Below are 21,842 nucleotides of genomic sequence, written 5' to 3' on the forward strand. Positions count from 1 at the left end.
GTGTGTGTGTGTGTGTGTGTGTGTGTGTGTGTGTGTATCTCCAGAGTATATATCTAGAATGTTAAAAACTAAAAAAACTCAATACCAAAAAAACATATAACCCAATCAATAAATGAGAAAAAGAACTATACAGAAATTTTTCAAAAGAAGAAACACAACTGGCAGACAAATACATGAAAAAATGCCCAACATCTCTAGTAATCAGGGAAATGCAAATCAAAACTAGACTAAGGGACTAGGGTTGTAGCTCAGTGGTAGAGTGCCCAGCATGTGTGAGGCACTGGGTTCAATCCTCAGCACCACATAGAAATAACCGAATAAAATAAAGGCATTGTGACCATCTAAAACTAAAAAAAAAAAAAAAAAATTTAAACTAGACTAAGATTTCATTTCACTCCATCAGAATGGCAATTATCAAGAGCAGGAATAGCAATAAATGCTCATGAGGATGTGGGAGGGAAAGGTACACTTGCACATTGTTGGTGGGACTTCAGACTACTATAATCTAGAAAGCAATATGGAGATTTCTTTAAAAAATAATAACTAGAACAGAACCACCATATGACCCAGCTTATCCCACTCCTCAGTATTTATCCAAAAGAACTAAAATCAGCATAATATAGCAATATAGCCACTTCCATGTTTATAGCAGCACAATTCACAATAGCCAAATTATGGATCAACTCAGATGCCCATCATAGATGAATGGATCAAGAAAATGTGGTATACATACATAATAGTGTTTTTCATATTTTTTTTAGTTGTAGGCAGACATAATACCTTTATTTTATTTATATGTTTTCATGTGGTGCTGAGGATTGAACCCACACATGCAAGGCAAACGCTCTACCAACTCAGCTATAACCCCAACCCATAACAGTGTTTTTTTCCTCAGCCATAAGAAAAATGAAATGATGGCATTGCCAATAAATGGTTAGAAATGGAGAAAATATGTTAAGTGCCATAAGTCAGACTCAAAAAATCAGAATGTTTTCTCTCATGTGGAAGTTAAAGCAAAACAATGGGAAAAAAGTAACTGGGGAGGGAATCAGATATCATAAAAACATATGGGAGTTCAGTGGAGTAGGAGGAGAACAAGAGGGAGGTAGGGAAAAAGGGAATGGGGAAGAAATAAGGAATTAATTTAACAAAATCATATTATTTGTACCAAAGTGAATTTCACTTTAGGTATATGTAGAAAGTACCAATTAAAAATAAATAAAGAAAGAAGTAAAAGGAAATCAGTAGAGTGGAAAGGCAGACTAAAGTAAGTGAGGAGGGGAGGAAATGGGAAGGGAGATGGAAGTTGAAATCAAATTCGTTGCACACATATGATTTTGTCAAAATGAACCCAAATACTACGTATAATTATAATGCTCTAATAAAATATTTTTAAATATTCTGTTACATCTTAACACTATGAGATACCAAGTAGTTAACTGCTCCAAGAAGTCAAGACAGTATTTGATGTCTATAAAGTTTGCAGTAACTGAAAGTTGCCACTAGATGGAGATTTTCCAACTTATTTGTTCCCATCAGAAAATAAAATTAATAAAATTCTAAAACTGTGTCATGCTTTAGTCAATATGCTTTTATTAGGCTGTTATTAAAAGTGATGCTCCACCAACTGAAATACCTGGGTACTATTACTTTTTTAACTAGAACTTAATGTTTTTAAGACTCAAATAGTATTCAGGGCAATCGCACAGACATAATTTAATCACATGAAATTTCCTTTTATGTTGCTTATTCTTTTAGTTTTATATTTTACAGGGGAGAATATGAACAGAAAAATACCTTTTAAACTTTAAATAACCTTCTAGTTTTCATTTCTAAAACTTGTCAGCACTATTGCTAAAAAGCTCTGGAAATTCTTGCTTACAAAATAAGTATAGCAAAGTGGTTAATGAAATCAGACAGATTTCAAATTCAACTTTCACTTATAGCTATGTGAACTTGACAAGTTGTCCTTACCTCTGAAAGAAAGGCATGATGGTACATACTTCATATGAAATACTGTAAAGATTAGAAGAGAATATATGTAAAGTGTCAAGTACAATGCCTGGTATAGTGTGGGTACTGCTCAAGAGAAAGTTTGTTTTAGGATCTAGATGCTCCTTTCACAAAGAAATTACTCTCTGAGATATTGTCAGGACAATATAAGTTTGTTTTCTCACTGCCCTCTTAACTTCTTAGGTTAAGGGAACCATAGCACATTGCAATCTTGGCCTTCAGAGCTGAAATATTAACTACTGCATGGAAATAATGGTTTTTCATTATCAGAAATTATCCCAGTTTCACAATCCAAATTTGTGCTAAACACAGTTGTCAGAATAATCTTCCTAAAATAGTGATCTCTTCATATCAGTATCACGTCAAACACCTTCCTGAATCATCGTCTTCCATTGGTATGCAGGACACTGCATTCTTCTGGTTTTTCTTCTATCCCTCTCCCATAAATATTTGTTTGCATGTTTGTTTGGGGGTACAGGGGATTGAACTCAAGGGCACTCATACACTGAGCCACACTCCCAGCCCTATTTTTGTGTTTTATTTAAAGACAGGTTCACACTGAGTTGCTTTAATGCCACTCTTTTGCTGAGGCTGGCTTTGAACTTCACTATCCTCCTGCCTCAGCCTCCTAAACCAATGGGATTAGAGACCTGCACACTGCTCCCAGCTCTCTCTGATATTTAAATGTCATTTTTTCTTTAGGTTCATGTCTCTTCTTTCCCTACTTGATCTCATCCCATTCCCTAGTGATAAATATAGTCTATATATCAATGAATCTAGAATTTATAAACAGTCCAGACTTCTCTTTCGAGCATGAGACTTACAATTGTCACTTCATAATTTCCACTTGAATGTTTCACAGGCTTCTCAAACTTAATACATCTAAAATTAATTTGAACCTCTCTAAACTTCTACAAACATTACCCCACACATAGTTAACCAAAAGTTTCTCTTCCTCAACAGTAATATACAACCCATCACACCAAGTTTATTGATCCTACCTCCAAATTATAACTTTTCAAAAGAAATCAAATCTCAATGTTTATATTCAAGTTTATGTTAAACATTTCATGTTTAGACTATTACCAGGCATCTTTTTAATTTAATTTTTTTTTAAAAGAGAGAGGGAGAGAGAGAGAGAGAGAGAGAGAGAGAATTTTTTTTAATATTTATTTTTTAGTTATTGGCAGACACAACATCTTTGTTCGTATGTGGTGCTGAGGATTGAACCCGGGCGAGTGCGCTACCGCTTGAGCCACATCCCCAGCCCACCAGGCATCTTTTAAATAAATAATAATTATATATATACTTGGGGAGCTACAATGTGATATTTGGATATATGTGTACACTATAGAAATATTATATCAGCCTAATTAACATATCTAACATCTCAGACACTTACATTTTTGTACTGAAAACATATAAAAATCTATTTGTTTAGAAAATCTGAAACACACATAATTACTAACTATGGTCCCATACTGTGCAAAAGATCTCAAAAATTTATTCCTCTGGTCTAGTTGAATCTTTGTACCCTTTGGTAAAAATCCCCCCATTCCCCACTCCCTTACATCCAGCCTCTGGTAACCACCATTTTACTCTCCACTTTTGTTAAGTCTTACTTAGATTACACATATAAATGAGATGGATTTATCGTAGCATCTTAATTGGTCAGTTACTCCTAATGTTCCTGCTTCCCACTGCTCTTTTCTCCCAACCTCACCTTCACCAGCAATCAGAATGACTTTTTAAGTATAAATTTGATCACAGTAAACCCCTACTTAAAAATCTTCACAGGCGCCAGGGAAGGGTGATGCATGTCTATAATCCCAGTAACAGGAGGCTAAGGCAGGAGGATCACAAATTTGAGACTAGCCTCAGCAACTTAGCAAGACCCTCCTGTAAAATAAAAAATAAAGGGGCTGGGGTTGTAGCTCAGTGGATGAGCAATTGCCTCCCATGTGTGATGCACTGGATTCAATTCTCAGCAGCACATTAAAAAATAAATAAATAAATAAGTTGTGTCCGTCTACAACTAAAAAAAAAAAAATTAAATAAAAAGGGCTAGGAATGTAACTTAATGGTAAAGTGACCCTTTTGATCCCCATATTAAAAAACAAAAAAGAAAGAAATCTTCATAGGCTAGAGTGTGGGTCAGTGGTAGAGCACTTGTCCAGCCTGCTTAAGACCCTGGATTCAATCCCAGCACCAAAAAAAACAATCACAGGTTTCCCTTTAAAATTAAATCGAAGACTCTTATTTCATTTTTATGTGGTACTGAGGATCGAACCCAATGCCTCACATGTGCTAGGTAAGCACTCTACCACTGAGTCACAACCCCAGCCCCAAATCAAAGACTCTTCAACATGATCTACAAGGACCAAAATAATAACCTGGTCCTTGCCTATTCATCATTGTTTTATCTATTCTGTAGTTCCAGATTATACAGCTCCTTATATGAATCAATCGTTTTCCTACTAGAGGTAGGCTATTCTATTCTACCTTCCCCACTACCACTGCTAACCTCACTTATTTTCACAAAGTTGGATCTGCCATTTTCTTTCCTCAGAAAGGCTTTGTCTAACTCTCAGACCTAACCCATTTCTCTATCTCATAGCAACCTGTTATTTTCCTATAGAAGTACATATAAAAGTAAAGCAGTGGGCTGGGGTTGGGGCTTAGTGGTAGAGTAAGCTTGCATAGCAAGCGTGAAGCACTGGGTTCATTCCCTGGCACCACATAAAAATAAACAAATAAAATAAAGGTATTGTGTCCATCTACAGCTTAAAAAAAAGTAAAGCTGTGTTTTTTACTTAAGGTCTACCTCCCCATAAAACTGCTTCACAACAACAAGATCCATGTCTATTAATACCAAAAATTTAAGCATCTAGAAGTATCTAATATAGAATCACATTCAATAAATATTTTTTTAGAATGAACAAACCAAATTCATTGTTTTATAAATGCTGCAGTGGAGATTAAATGAGGTACTATGAAAACACTGTGAATAGAATCACAACTCTGACTAATGAGCAGATTACCTATCAGCTGGGTCTTATGAGTAGAATTTCTGATGAGGTAGCACTAGTGGTACTTCATTCTGGCTAGAATCACTATCAGGTCCCACTGAATATGAAACACATCAAAATCTCTAATAATGGGTCTTAGGCATGTGTATTTTTTTAAGCTTCCCAGACAATTCTAATGCAAGAAAACCACTAGGCAAAGGAAAAATAATAAGCGAACATATTGCCATAAAGGGGGACTAGCTTGACCAAAAGCACAGGAATCAAGAAAGGACATTGCATAATAGAATAGTAATCAACCAAAAAAAAAAAAAAAAAAAATAGGAGGTGATATAAGATTAATTATAAAGATAAATTGAGGGCTGGGGTTATGGCTCAGGGGTAGAGCACTCACCTAGTATGTGTAAGGCACTGGGTTCGATCCTCAGCACCACATAAAAATAAAATAAAAAAGGTATTGTGTCCACCTACAACTTAAAAGTAAATGTTTTTAAAAAAAAGGTAAACTGAGGGTAAATTATGGAAGATCTTAAATGACTCTTTAGGACATTACCCTCTAGACAAATGAGAACCTAAAAGACTTTTAAGCAAATGAGAGATATGCAGAGCTTAGAAAAATAACTTTAATATTGGGATGAATAACAGTAGGAAGACTCTAGAGGCAGGAAACAAGGTAAGAAATTATCTTAATAACCTAAATTTTTAAAATATAAAAACAAAAAAGAAACAGAGGGAGATACATCTGAAAGGAAAGAATGAATTCATGGTATGTGACTACAAGTTGAACACAGCTAGTACAGCAAGGGAAGGTTTCTAGACCAAACAACTCCATCAAAGGACATGAAGGACACAAAAGGAACTACAGTATGGAAAAAATGGTTTTAAAAAGTTAATGGGGGTGGGGACCGTGACGGTTATAGCTCAGTGATAGAGCACCTGTTTAGCTTGCATGTGGCACAGGATTCAATCCCAACTAACACCAAAAAAAAGTTAATTGGGATCTGAGAAAATTCACGTACCTATTAAGAAAACTACACGAATAACCTAACCTGTTAGAAATTTGAATCTAATTAGACTGTTGCAAAGTTGTGAGACTTTTGTATTTAGAAAGTAACTGAACTCCTGGGAGAAAAATATAAATCTTCTTGAAGGAAAACACACATTTAAAAGATAGATAAAAAGAGCTTCATAATTACCTATAAGGAAGAACAGGCTTTTCTGTCCCATTTGCTTTTGTTTTGTTTTGAAAGAATAAGAAAACTGAGAAGTTCAGATAGTTTTAAATGGGTTGACCAAATCACACAAGTAGAAGGAGGCAAAACCAAGACTAGAACCAAGGGGTTTTAAAATATTTCCACTATAAAATCTTGTCCAGCATGCTACTAGTACAGGCTAACAAGCTGGACTTCATGGGATCATATATCAAATATTTAGTCAAGTCTTTATTTTAATAGGATTAGAAGACTTCATTTTTCTGAACTACTCAAGAATTCTGGGGACCTGTCAAACCAGTGACTTATTATATATCAAAAACTGGAAGTTGTGTAAAATTTATTTTGTGCCTGGAATCTGAATATTGTAAATTTTACCAAGGAGTATCCTTACCCTTTGAAAGGTAAGCAGCATTAGACAGCTGATAATAAGTAAAAAGAAATAATAAAGGTGAATGTAGAGGGGCTGGGGATGTGGCTCAAGTGGTAGCACGCTCGCCTGGCATGCGTGCTGCCCGGGTTGATCCTCAGCACCACATACAAAGATGTTGTGTCCGCCAATAACTAAAAAATAAATATTTTAAAAAAAAATCTCTCTCTCTCTCTTTAAAAAAAAAAAAAACGGTGAATGTAGAGACTTACAAAGTTTCAAAAACTATTCAAAATAGGGGCGGGCTGAGAAGATCAGATAATATAAATTAATTTCAACCTAAGAATAAAAATTACTGTCTCAAGTCAACTTTCACAAAGCCGAATTCAACTTGAAACAGAATTAAACCCTGTACATTATATGCAAATAAACATGCAAATTTTTTCCACAAATCTTTTTCTTATAGTTATTTTTAAAACAAATACAGAAATTACCAAAAATATTTCCAACATACCCTAATTTTACAATGTGATAAGAGCCCCCACATTGGCTGTGCACAGGCCTCAAGTTCAGCAGCAAAGGCAGCATAGTAGGTCTGAGACTCAAATTCCACATGCTCATTCAGTTCTCGCTTGTTTAAATTCATACCTTACAAAAATTAAAGCATACATAGGTCACATCAAACAGAAGCAAGAATTCAGGTTAAAAAGCAAGTAAAACATTTCCTAGTACCCAACACAAGTTGACACACACTATTACATAAATTGCATAATACATACAGAAATAAATTTCTTAAAATGAAATAATCTAGAACTTTAAAATTTTTTCACAAACTATGTTTTCTTGGACAACACTTTGTGAATGTCTTATATAACAAATGGGTATCTTTAAATAAGGAAGAATCTTAACTGATGCTAGTTGAAATTTTTATGGAAGACTAGATTTCACATTTCTAGATTAATGGTTTGAGATGCTAAAAAAAGTTACACTCTTGGGCGAGGGTGTGGCTCAGTGGTAGAGAAAGTGCCTAGCATATAGAAGGCCTTGGATTCGATCCTTAGCACCACAAAAAAAAAAAAAAAAATAGCTTCCTTTTTAATTGTTTCCTTTTTAATAATTCAATACTTTTTCTTAACTCCCTAGTGTTTTTATGAACTTATAAAAGTTCTTATAAATAACAATTAAAATAATGAGACATTTCAATTGTTAAATACTCTTTAATAGTTTAGCATGAGACATTTGTGAACCAAAAAAAAAAAAAATTAACAAAAAGATTAAATTCATACCTTGAAAGAAAGATACAAAGTTCATCCACGTAACTAACAAACCATGGTCCTCCAAAAATCTCTTAGCCACACTTTGATGAGACAGAATATTAATAAAATCACTAACAAGAGGCCAATAAGTGTTATTCTTCAGTAATGCTTCTCCACAGTTCACCACCACATGTAAACTATTTTCTTCATCTAAAAAAGACACACACAGCCCCAAAATAAATAACTTTTAAAAAAATTGCCAATGATACAGAATGTTACACATCTTAGAATCAGAAGCATCTAAATTCAAATCCCAGCCTACCATTTAGTACCTATATAGCTCTAAGTGAGATTAATCTCATTCTACCTTAATAATCAAATCTAAATGATTCAAGTGATACATATTTGCTTTCTTCTAGTCAAGGAATACATAAATACAACTTTGTTAATAAACAATCTTTCAAAGATAAAAGACCAAAAAATTTGTAAACCTCTCAAGTCTTTAAAAAAAAAAATCTTCAAACTTTAAATACATTGTTGCTGTGGGAAACAACTAGACTGCACAAAAATCTTTATCATTAAAATTTATTAGCACTATAAAACGTACTAATACACATCAGACACAGAAGGCTCAAGAATAGTAATCTATTTCCTAGTCCACAAGATGAGGAATATGGTTTTTTATTTCTGTTTATGCTAACTATTCTTTTTGTCATAAGTATAAAATCTAAATCAAAAGTGCATGAACTAATGAAATATCAATAAATACATTTTAAGAGGTATTATAGAAACTGGATCACATGCTTTTGAGAGGCAATAAGTATGGGGGAGGGGAGAAAACCTTATAGCAGAAAAATCATAAAAGCCTAGATGTATTTTACACTCAGTTTGCATCACAACGACCTTTACATTCTAACTTTAAGGAACTGAAACTGGAATTCACATATGACGATATACAGATATAGTACATACAAAAAAGATGAGATAAAACTCTAGTCAAAGAAACTATCCTGAAAACGTTTTGTCCAAATTTAAAGCTGAGATTAAAGCATGTCACCACACCAGCTTCATGTGTGTCATTTTTAAATGATTCCTCACTTTAACCAACTTTTTCAACTATCCACCTACTGTCAAACTCATCAGTGAATATAGGTCCTCCAATGCACTTCTTAATTTCTACACATTAAGTTTATATTTTAGCCCATGGAATTATTTTATCCAACCCTTAAATTAAACATTATTGAAGAACAAAATCCAGTGAAGCGAAGTATGCTGTCTTTTAGTACTTCTCAATGAATAAAAAAGGTAATTTAATAAGTAAAGGAGGGGGTAGTGGTGAGGGTAGGACCCTTTCTCAAATTATCCACACCTGAGATTCTGAAAAGCAACCTCCTTATACTGCCACTTAGAGCCAATGAATCAGTGATATTGATGGGACAGTGCTAAAGGATGTTGGGATTAACAAAAAAAAGGGGGGGGAGAGAATAACTGTCCTATTTAATTGAATTCAGAAGATGAATAAGCAGAATATAACTGATCAAAATCACTATTCTCCTGACACTGCTTTAAATACTCCTGTGTTCTTGTGAAAAACGCCTTTGGGTTTATACTGAGATAATTAGAACTTCTATTTTTACCAAAATTGTTACTTTCCTCACTACAGATAAAAGCAATGATTTAGTGTTAAATGAAATTCACTCATCAACAAATATTTATTGAGAACCTATTAAGGGTCAGGTATTCTACTAATCTCTAAGAATAAAGCCAAAAAAAATCAAGATATATATTATATCTCTTTGTCCACTGAGCTTAACATCTAAACAACTGTGTGGTAAGGGATGTTAAAGGGAAAATTCAAGAATCTCAAGAACAAATAAAGCTAGTATACAATTCAAGAAAGACTATCCTGAGTATGTGATGCTTAAACTGAGACCTATAAAATGTAATAAGAATTAGGATGAGCCAAATAAACTAGACACAAGGGAACAAATGGTGTTCAGGTAAAGGAGCAATAATGTAAGAGAAGGGTAGAATCATTTGAACAAAGAAGGGTAGAATCATCTGAACATGCAGAAGATGGGATAATATAAATGAGGCTAGAGAATGACACATCAGCAACATTGGGAGTAATCATGTGACAAGAACAGCAAGCCATGGTGGGGTGGGTAAGAGAGAAAACATGATTTAGTTGCATAGCATGGAAAGGAACTACAGGAGAGTGGTGATGAGTAGAAATAAAGAAATCTGGAGATGACACTCGTTTGAACTGTGGAACAGTGTGTATAAAAACAGAAATGAATGGAAGTGGCTATAAAGATATTTAGAAAATTAAAATGACAGAGTTGGTTATGTTTGCTGTATCTACAAGAAATAAAAAGAAGTAAAGATGACTTGCAGGTTTTTAGGGTATCTTTAGATGGTTAAACAGTGGTAAAAAAACACACACACACACACTCATATGTTCATGCACATACACATAGAATAAGTTTTTTTTAAAAAAAAGCTTGATTCTGCAATATGTATTTGGGGTAAAAATGGGAGTTCATAACCCAATTGAGTCAAATGTATGAAAGATGATATATCATGAGCTTTGTAATGTTTTGAACAACCAATAAAAAAAAAAAGCTTGATATAACTAACAAGTTTGTGCATTTGAAGTGTTTAAAGACATCCAAAAATATTCCAACAACTAGTTTTATCAGCCATACAGAAGATCAATCTGGAATTTTCAGTATCTACAGATATTCCTATAGTTATGTGATGCATGGTTTTAAATTACATTTTATACAAACTGTTTCATAAGACAAATTGTAAAATTCAGGGGCATGGCAAATCATGAGTTATGGTTGGATTCACAATTAGCATGGAGTATAAAAATTAATATAACAAAGTAAAGGCATTGAGTAGGGATCCTGTACCACTAGAAGGCTTTTTCCTTTTAGTCTAGCTATTGCTATAGTCATGTAAATTCTCATTGCATCAGCTCAATATTTACTAACAGTATAGATCAAATGTTCAAATACTGCCTAGAGGCTAGGAATGTAGCTCAGTGGTCGAGCATTTACCTAGCATTGGGTTCAATCCTCAGCACTGCAAAATAAATAAAACCTAAAATAATATTATATCATATAAAATAAAACAAAACAAAACATTATCTAATCACATTTTAAGCAAAGTCTACAAAGAAGCTATTGAAAAATTTTTTTAATGTTAAAAACAGAGATCCTGGGGCTGGGAATGTGGCTCAAGCAGTAGTAAGCTCACTTGGCATGCGTGGGGCAATGGGTTCGATCCTCAGCACCACATAAAAATAAAATAAACATGTTGTGTCCACCAAAAAACTAAAAAATAAATATTAAAAAAAAATTCTCTCTTTCTCTCTCTCTCTCTCTCTCTCACTCTCTCTCTCTCTCAAAAAAAAAAAACCACAGGGATCCTATTGTAATATCTGTAGCTACACAATATATTTAAGGATCATTCTGACAGTGCTAAAGGATGTTGGGATTAACAAAAAAAAAGGGGGGGGGGAGAATAACTGTCCTTAATGTAAAAATAGGGAACACTTATGGTGCTTTTAGAAAAGCAATACATATATATTATCAAACGCCATGCTACTATTTAAAGAGAAAAAAAAGCAAAGTTTGAAGGATGTTGAAGATGTTTTAGACACTGGCTTGGAGATAATGTAATCTACTGTAATATTTTTAACACATGACCACCTGAGTCCTGGACAATATTTGTACATAACAATTTCAATAGAATGATGAGAGTGAACACTAAATTGAGGTAGGTAAACTGAGATGGGTTAATGAGTGCCTGAAAGATATAAAAAACTTTCTCAGGGCTGGGGATGTGGCTCAAGCGGTAGCGCGCTCGCCTGGCATGCGTGCGGCCCAGGTTCGATCCTCAGCACTACATACAAACAAAGATGCTGTGCCTGCCGAAAAACTAAAAAATAAATATTAAAAAAATTCATTCATATTCTCTCTCTCTCTCTCTCTCTCTCTCTCTCTCTCTCTCTCTCTCTCCCCCCCCACTCTCTCTTTAAAAAAAAAAAAAAAAAAAAAAAAAAAACTTTCTCAGGAAAGCTGATGATTTAAAAAAAAAAAGAAGCAGCAGCAAACTCACACATCTTTTCCCCAAACATACTTCCTTAAAGACCAAATGCAAACCATACTTAAGCACAACTAAATTACTTAGTCAAAAAAAAAAAAAGACTCAGATTCTTTTCAAAAGAGCAGATACTAGACTGGGGTTGTGGTTCAGCAGTACAGTGATCACTTAGCACCTATGAGGCACTGGGTTCAATCTTTAGCACCCATATAAATAAAGAAAAAAAAGGTATTAAAAAAAAAAGCAGACACTTCACTCCGGTTAGAATAGCAATCATCAAGAATCCAAATAACAATAAATGCTGGCAAAGATTGGGAGTAAGACTGTAAATTGGTAAAACCACTGTGGAAAGCTGTATTGATGTTCCTCAAAAGACTAGGAATGAAACCACCCATATGACCCAGGTATCCCATTCCTTGGTATTTATCAAAAAGAACTAAAATTAGCATGCTATAGTTATACACGCATTCCAAAGTGTACAGCAGAACATTTCACAACAGCAAAGCTATGGAACCAGCCTTGGAGCCTAGCAACAGACAAATGAATAAAGCAAACATGGTATATTTACATAATGGAGTTTTCTCAGCCACAAAGAAGAATGAAATTATGTCATTTAGTGGTAAATGAATAGAATTGGAGAACATCATGCTAAGTGAAATAAGTCAGGCTCAGAACATCAAAGGTCAAATGTTTTCTCTTATAAGAACCTAGAGGTGGTGAGGGTAGGGAATGAAAAAAGGAGATCTCACAAAACATAAGGGAGACCAACAGAGAAAGGGGAATGAGAAAGAAGGATGAGAGGAGGGCATGGAAAGTACTGAGGAAGAAAATCTATCAAAGTATGCTATGTCCATATATGAATACATCACAATGAACCTCACTTATATATAATTATAATATACTGATTGAAATAATACTAGAAGAAAGATCAGTAGATCAGAAGGAAGGAGGTGGGGATGGAAAGGGAAGATAATAAAAAGTGAGACTGATCAAATTATGTTATGTCCAGGTACATATATGACATAAAGAATCCCACTATTATGCATAATTATAATATATCAATAAAATTTTTAAAGAGCAGATACTTCTATTTTAAAGGTTTTCTAGTTTATGAATTAAAAATTCTATATTTTTAGTCTTTCTCTAAATATAATCCTATATAACATTAATACAATTAATGACAGATACTATTTCAAAAAGAAAAAAAGAAAAATCAACAAATGTAGTTAAATCTCTAAGTAAGAAAGAAAAGGTCATGCTACATTAAGTCAGAAAAACTCTAATGTAAATCAGCTTTTAAATTTTTCTTTAAAAAAGTAAAGAGGTATATTGCTTAATATAAACAATACATTATGTTCCCACTACACCTGCACAAAGAAGGCAAAATCATATCATGGGTAGAAAGAGCATGGGCTTTTAAGGCAGACACTCAACCTTATCACTTAGAACTATATGACAGAGACCATGACTTCAAATCACTAAGACACAGTTGCCTCATCTATAAAATAGAGTCAACAATATTTGCTTCATAGAATTAATGACAGTTAAATGAAATAAAGCATAAAAGTACTGAAAAAACAGCCTGGCAGATGGAGAATATTCAAAAGATGGTAGCTATCATAATTAGCCAGCTATTATTACATATAAGGCATTAAGTCTTACAGTGAGCATATATCAATTTTTAGGATACAATGTCATATCTAAATACAGACTGTGAGTATATTAAGAAAATAGAAGCTAATATGAACAAAGGTACAACAGTGGAACAAGGCAAAGCTCAACTAAAAAAAAAACTTCTCCTCCCCAAAGAATGGGTGGGTCCTATGACTTAATCTGAGATACTGCTTATTATTTGTTTGTTTTTAAGTTTAGCTCCAGGGACAAATAAATGAAGACAAAGTCTTCTCATGTGATTGTGCCAAGGTTAAAAACAAAGGTTCTCACCTCAGGAAACAAGAAATCTTCCTTGGCTCTGTCATTTGTTAGCTGTATGATCTATAGCAAATGTCTTAATGTTCCTAAACTTCAATGTACTTATCTTTAAAGTGATAATAATAATGCCAATCTCAGAGAGTTGTTGAAAAACTTAACTGAGATATTATATGAATAGTATTCAACACAGTGCCCAGTACATACAAATATTCAAGTAATATAAATTATGTAAGAGAAGTTAAAATGAAGGACCACTGAGAAATAAGAATGGGCAAAGATAGTGCTGGGATTGTGGCTCTGTGGTATAGCGCTCGCCTAGCATGTATAAGGTACTGGGTTCGATCCTCAGCACCACATAAAAATAAAATATAGATATTGTGTCCACCTATAACTAAAAAATAAATGTTTTAAAAAAAAGAACAGGCAGAGATAGAGAAATATATGACAGGTCAAGAAGTTTACCTTGTAGTTCACTTTTAATAAGGCAACTTTCCATCATGTATAATAGTACAGTGACCATAATATCCAGCAGCTGACATTCTTCTGTTACCTGTCTGGCTAGCTCCTCATTGCTGAACAACTGAACACTAATATGCACAATTCTATTAGACATTGTGTCTGATTCATGACTTTTCTTCAGTGTTTTCATAATGAAAGCATAATGTTGAACAAAAGTTTTTGTAAAAGCAACCTGTAAATAGGGAGGAAAACAATACATTAGTTTAACTGAATTTAAAATACAAATATAATGTTGAAAATATTTTAAAGCTATTACTAAATTGTGATGAAATCCAAGGTAATTAAAAAATAATTCAATGATGATGGTAGTCCTAAGTCAGATTATCCCTTTTTCAGAACATCAGCAAATATTTTGATGGTTAAAAAAATTTAGTTTTAAAGCAATTGCAAACACTATGGTTTAAGAATACAGAATTTCGCTTTGTTCACAAGTATCAATTTACTAAGGTCTAAGAATATGTCTTTGCTATGTGCTGCCTACTTTAACAACAAAATCTAAAGTCTCAGCCACAAACCACATGGAGAATTTAATACTACTATACAAATGAGTCAGTGTGATTACTCCACAAGTAAAAACTTTTATTTGATATGAAAGCAGAAAATGATCTGACTAAATGTCTAAAGTGCTATTTAGTTTACTTTTTTTTCCTTCATATGCAGGAAGTACATTTCCTCTGTCATAATTTTTAAGAAGAAATAAAGACACCATAACAACTATAGGATGCTTTCTTTTTTCATACATTGAGGTATGTAACTTTGCCTTTACCAACCACACGATACTAAATGATGAGTTCAAACCCTCTGGAACTAAAAACTTCTACCTACATTCATACCTGAGTCAGTAACTATTCTCTTTAACAACTGTGGCCATCAATTATTAACCTTGTGCTTTTCCTAGTCTAGTCTAAATTCAGCTATCCCATTAAACTTTATCATAGCATTTTATACCTTTCTTTCAGAGAATTTAGAATAATTTCTAACTACATATTTACCTCTACATTTGTGTTTTTAATGTTTGTCCCCCAGCATTCCCTTCAAGTTCTACAAAGACTTTTTGAATTCTTAAGAGAAACCTAAGGTCCTGTGTGCGTTTTGTGCAGACCCTGTGGTAGCAAGAGAATAAGCAAATGTTTTCTTATGTTATATCAATCCTTAGATCTATAATATAATAAGTCTCACCTGAGAAATATATTTTTAAAAAAAAGATTTAATGATGACAAAGCAAAGTTTAGAAAAGAAAGAAAAATTATGGATACCTTATACTCTTGATCTGGAAGCATGTTGAGTAAGAAAGTGACCATCTTCTGAGGGAATTCATACTTTATTGTCCAAAACAAAAGTTCTTCTAGAAAACTTTTATGCTTCAATACATCCATTATGGATTGATCTGCTTAACAAAAAGAAAATTCATTTAATCCTTACTATAATTAACAGCACATCAAACACAAATACCTGAAAGTATCTAAAAATTAAGGACACCCTTTCAATAATGCAGTGATAATACCAATATTAAGTTCCTATAATCATATAAATAACAAAACACTTCATCTCTTTATTTTAATATAAATTAGTAATAAAATAAATATTAATTGTCCTTAAACACAGGCCATTTATCTAAAATTTCTACAAAGATTCAAAATATATATTGAGCATTCCTCATCAAAAATTAGGGCTGGGACACTGGCTCAGCAGTAGCATGTGTGAGGCACTGGGTTTGATTATCAGAACCATGCATAAATAAATAAAGATCTATCAACAACTAAGAAAAAATATTAAAAAGTTAAAAATGCTCCACATTTTTAGCATATAACTAGTAAATTTTATGCCAATATTCCAAAATCTGAAAAATACCAAAATTTGAAACTGGTCCCAATGAATTCAGATAAGGGATATTCAGTCTGTAACTATTCAATAATACTTAATTAAAATAACAGTAATAATTTTAAGCTAAAAATAAATATTGCTTAGGACATAATAACACCAAAATATTTCATTTCTATAAAGAGGATAGATATCTTCTTTATAGGATTCAATAATTCATCTGTTTATTTAAAAGAATTCCCATAAATGAGATACTAATATCACTACTAAAGGAAACTCCTTATGTGCTGCTTCCTCTAGTATATTACTTTTCTCTGGTAAGAATACATCCAAAAACATATAAATAATTTTAGATATGTGTACTTGCACTGGGCTCAAGATGCCTTCTTCACATATAAGGGAAAAGGTGAGTGATACCCTTTATTTATAAAGATATTCAAATGCAGATTAAATAGAAAGCTTATTTCTAAGAACAAGTGCCCCTCTATGAAGTCTAGGTACAGCACACTTGTGTATCTTATTTAATTCTCACAATTCACTTAGCACCTACATGAATAAAAATTTCTACATCCTTGCCATGCTTAGTCAACAGAAAATCTCAACAAGTATTTGATGAACTGGATAGTTTTAATACTTTTGCTATCTCTTTCACTTTCTCTAACTCATATTTTTGCTCACTAATTTTTTTCCTTGAAAATGATAAGGATACAGCAAATGTCAACTGTGCAGAATTAGATGGAAGATTGGGGCAGTGGGGGTGTCAGTAATATACACTTCAAAATAGTCAAGTATAGCCCTATACATCACAGTTCAAATATCTTGCAGGGTAACCTTGTAGCAATTTCTCAATTAACACTATTTTAGTTCACAGTTCTATTATTAAACAATAATGTCCACACCACATCTCCTCAGGTAGTAGGTCTAAAAGAGTAACAATGTAGGCTCAATATGCCATCACTTGATTCTTTTATAAAACACAGTGAATTTACTAAATCTTGAATTGGTTAATATTAGATATGACTTTAGCCCTATTTCTTTATTAGTAACTAAAGAAGAAAACAAATCCCAAAAAAATCTTGTATGTTCTGGAAATAAATTCCTCTGGTGCAATCAGTATAAGCAATATGTAATAAGGATTAGGTGTAAATACAATTAGAGTTTTGTAATTATTTTTCAAAACTCAGAATTTTCTTCTTGTAAAACAGAAATCTTTTCCTCCTAAAACACCATCATTCCTATGGTGTGATAATGATTTAAAAACAGAAATAAACTAAGTTTGCAAGAAATGAGGCAAAATATATTCAAAGATCTATACTGACGACTCAAAGGTAAAAAGTAGGACCTTAGAGAATCAGATAACAGGAATAAAAGAATTATAACTTAAAAACAGAATATAGGGCTGGGGATGTGGCTCAAGTGGTAGCGCGCTCGCCTGGCATGCGTGCAGCCCGGGTTCGACCTCAGCACCACATACAAACAAAGATGTTGTGTCCGCCGATTACTAAAAAATAAATATTAAAAAAAAAATTCTCTCTCTCTCTCCCTCCCTCTCCTCTCTCTCACTCTCTTTTAAAAAAAAAAAAAACAGAATATAATCAACAGCACATTTCAATATCTTATTTAATTCTCACAATTCACTTAGCACCTACATGACTAAAAATTTCAGACTACCAAATTAAAAAAAAAATTCCTAAATAAATGCTCCTTAACATATTCACAAAGCTGAACACAACTAGTGCTATTAATCTTAGAATTCATAGTTATGTCTGCAAGCCTGCATTAGCCAAATGAAAAGTCTGAAGCCACCATCATTACTAATTGGCATGTACTTAGAAGGAAAATACATTAACTTTGTTTTAAATCAACAATCAATCTGAACGCACCCCAAAAAGTTCTGACTTGTCTTAAAATGAGAATAACTGCAGTTATGAGGAATTCAATTTCTTTATCTTCAGGAAGGAAAAAAATGCAATGTCTTTGTTGATTTTCTTAAAATGGTGATGTCTGTCTCACAAGATTTTAAAGCATGTGTTATGTTTTATGTGTAATATTATGGAATATGATTAGAAACGCTTCTATGATTGGGCTAGGATTGTGGCTCAGTGGTAGAGTGCTCGCCAAGCATGTGCAAGGCCCTGGGTTCGATCCTTAGCACCACATAAAAATGAATAAAACAAAGATATTAAAAAGAAAAAACGCTTATATGACTTATCTGATTATATACTTTTAAAATCTTGTCATGACTTTTAACAATGCCTAATCTGCCTTAAGTTAAAATGTAAAAAGATATTTCTAAACAATCAGTGCAGTGTAAATGCATAAATGTAAGGCAAGGTCTTAACTAGACTGAGGATCCAACCTCTGCAACGTCACTAACTCTTTTTCAGTAATCTTAACCATGTTAGTTAACACATTCTAAGCTTCGGTTTCTTCATCTTTAAAACTCAGGCTATGAATATAGACTGTGACTTTAACATAGTACTTGGCCTCTTGCCTTTCATTACATATTTTATTTCAGTTCACATGCAAATGTTGAATCAAATTCTTATAAAAACTACACCACCCACCAAACTTCAGAAATCATCCTTCAGAAGAAGAGCCTATAATGAAAATGCCCACTGCTTCCACCTTTCCAGGTAGTCCTATAAATGTCTCAATACACTTAATCAACAGCAAAAGAAAGAACTCTTTTCATCAAAATCATATTTTAACCATTAGAGACTCTATAATAGACCACATTAACCCAGAAAATGGATCATGTTACAATTTAGACATCCCTGGCAAAAATCCAAAGCACAGGTTGCCCACTAATGAGAGTCAAGAAAAACAGTGGTTAAAAGTTTAGGCTCTAGGATTTGAATTAAGGATTTATTTCTTATTAGCTGAGATCTCTAACATATCTCCATTTCCTCATTCATAAAATGGAAGTAATACTAAAACCTACTTCATAATGGTTACTTTGAAAATTAAGTCAAATAATACAACAAAGTGCTTAGCATTGTATCTAGCACATATAAAACAATTTAATGAGTATGGTAGCCCTGTAATCTCAGCAGTTCGGGAAGCTGAGGCAGAAGGATCACAAGTTCTAGGACAGTCTCAGCAACTTAGTTTCAAATAAAAAGAGCTAGGGATGTACCTAATGGTAGGGCATTCCTGGGTTTGATCCCCAGTATCTCCCCAAAAAAAGAAAAGCCAATAAATATTTTACCCATTATTACTACTAATCTATTCCCTTACTGTAGGCATATCTACCTCTTGCTTTGATTAAACACGTTTAGTTTTTCATGAGCCTTTACTATGTGTTTAATGCTATTCATTCATTGCCATTGTACATTGTGTTTCTGTATTTCTCCCCCGTTTCTCCTTTGCTCCTCCTTTCCACTCTAGAAAATGCATACTACAGATTATAAAAAGATGAAAACCAAACTAAAACTCTACACCAGAAACACTGGATCCAAATCAATTAATTAATGAAAAAAACCTTCTATTTGGGGACTCATATGATAAAGCTCGTTTTATGATAACAAACAATGAACTAAATCCTAATAGAGTTTTACTTGCTTTTGAGGTCCCTGCAACTACTTCCTAATAACACTTCCTCCATCATTAGATAAATCTAACAATATAACTGTCCCTTCAAAAAAACTTTGATGTCACTATGACTCTAGTAACCATCAAGTGTTCTTAATGATTAAGGATTTGTTGGGGGGGGTGGGCATTTTGCTCAAGGAAAAAACAGAATACACACACACATAAACACACTCTCTCAATTTATACCAATTATACTCTATTTATACCTTTGGTGCCACTGCTTAGTTTTACTCGCTTTCTCTTGCCCAAGCCTTGACTCCCATCCTGATCCTCCTGGAGGGGGAAAAAAGCATTAGATTTACAAATAGTCATATTCATAAATTTATACATTTTATATAAATAAAAATGTGCTTAAAACATAATAGTTGCATGCTTATATGCATATATAATTAAACATAATAAATGCATGCTTATAAACTATTAAACATATTTCACTTTTATGTATTTACTATAAAAAATCTTTTTATGCTAATTTATTTAAATATATAGTGAAATATACTTAGTGTTAAAATACAAAAGCTCTTAGGGCTGGGGTTGTGGCTCAGCGGTAGAGCATAGCACGTGTGAGGCCCTGGGTACGATCCTCAGCACCACATAAAAATAAATAAATAAAATAAAGGTATTGTGTCCAACTACAACTAAAAAACAAATATTTTTTTAAAAATACAAAAGCTCTTAAACTTAACCTATGCTTCTAATGGAACCTTCTTAAGCACCCCAAAATGCCAAAATAAAAATTTTCCTAACCTCATATACATGACAATAATTACACTCAGAAATTAAGAGAATAGGGAGAAAGTTTATCATAGAAAGAAAGAGAAAAAGGGAGAGGACTAAAGTAATGAATAGGATAAAAGCTTCAAAGAGTTTGAGACAAAATGAATTCAAAAAATCAAATTCTGAAAGAAAAAAACATAACGCATTAGAAGCTGGAGTTGACAGTTTAAAAATAATAGAATAATAATAATAAATCAAAATACGCCTAGGAAAAAACAAAGAAGGAAATATAGGCATTTTTGTTCACATGGGATACATGCATTCCTGAAAAACCTCACACTTAAAATAACAAGGATTATGAGAGAAAAAAGGGTGAGGGGAAAACCACTCACCAGCTACTCAAGTTTGCAACCAAAGAAATAATAGAAACAATAACTGGTACCTGGGGAGATAATTTGTATGCCCAGGCAAACACCTTGACATGATTCAGGCTATCTCAGAGGATGCTGACACTGCACAACAGCAAAATGGGCATCAGCCAGATGAGACAACACATAGGGAAGAGAAGCAGATGCAGGAGCCTGCCACTGTGAAAATCATACAAAGCTACAGATGCACCTATTTAGGGAGGTAGTTCTAGGTATAAGGGCTCACTTCTAATTTTCTTAAAATGTTAATGGAAAGGCTTCTAATATCTTTGTAATAGAGCTCAGGATTTTCCTCTTCATCTACAGGTTATGATTCTACCCCACTATTCCATATCTCTCCTAAATCAGGAATTCTACATATAAAACAAAAACTTCCATTTTATACTTCCTTTCCCTATATTTCAAATGCATATCAGTCAATTGGTATTATAAGACATATGTGTTAATATTTTGGCATAGATTTAGTTCTAACCTGGTGGCAGGTTAGAACTGTAGTTGAAAACTTCCAAATACTTTCTCAATCAGAGTTGATTAAACCTCCAAAGTAGAAAAGTAATCTGAGCTTCCTGCTACAGCTTGATTTATTGGAGTTGCTTCTTTGGCCTATACTTCGTATCCTTTAGAGGGTTTCTGTCAAATCCAGCATCATTCCTCAGGGTTATTCTCTAGGTTTTCCGGAGCTACCATTTAGCTTACTTATTCAGCATTTATTGAGCACTTCAATATTCCTGCCCTGTTAATCCCTCACTTTGTCCAGTCTCTATGGCCATCAACCTGACAGCAAGACTATCAAACTACACTTTCCTCCTCCTCTACCACTCTAACCTTGCCCCAGGAGAAAT

The 21,842-nt window shown here is 33.4% G+C and overlaps 1 protein-coding gene across 6 annotated transcripts in view; it reads right to left on the bottom strand.

The window, feature by feature from the left end:
- The window catches only part of Ubr3 (ubiquitin protein ligase E3 component n-recognin 3), a 237,067-nt gene that overhangs the window by 154,238 nt on the left and 60,987 nt on the right, over positions 1-21,842 (bottom strand). For all 6 annotated transcript variants that reach the window (XM_076865444.2, XM_076865439.2, XM_076865443.2 and 3 more), the window contains exons 6-10: positions 20,062-20,128; positions 15,697-15,827; positions 14,384-14,612; positions 7,907-8,086; positions 7,135-7,268 (exon numbers count right to left, since the gene is read on the bottom strand). In XM_076865444.2, coding sequence (XP_076721559.2) covers positions 7,135-7,268; positions 7,907-8,086; positions 14,384-14,612; positions 15,697-15,827; positions 20,062-20,128 — 741 coding nt within the window. The remainder of the gene's footprint in view (positions 1-7,134; positions 7,269-7,906; positions 8,087-14,383; positions 14,613-15,696; positions 15,828-20,061; positions 20,129-21,842) is intronic.

The sequence above is a fragment of the Callospermophilus lateralis genome, chromosome 9, assembly GCF_048772815.1.
Source record: "Callospermophilus lateralis isolate mCalLat2 chromosome 9, mCalLat2.hap1, whole genome shotgun sequence".
In the NCBI taxonomy this organism is placed as follows: Eukaryota; Metazoa; Chordata; class Mammalia; order Rodentia; family Sciuridae; genus Callospermophilus; species Callospermophilus lateralis.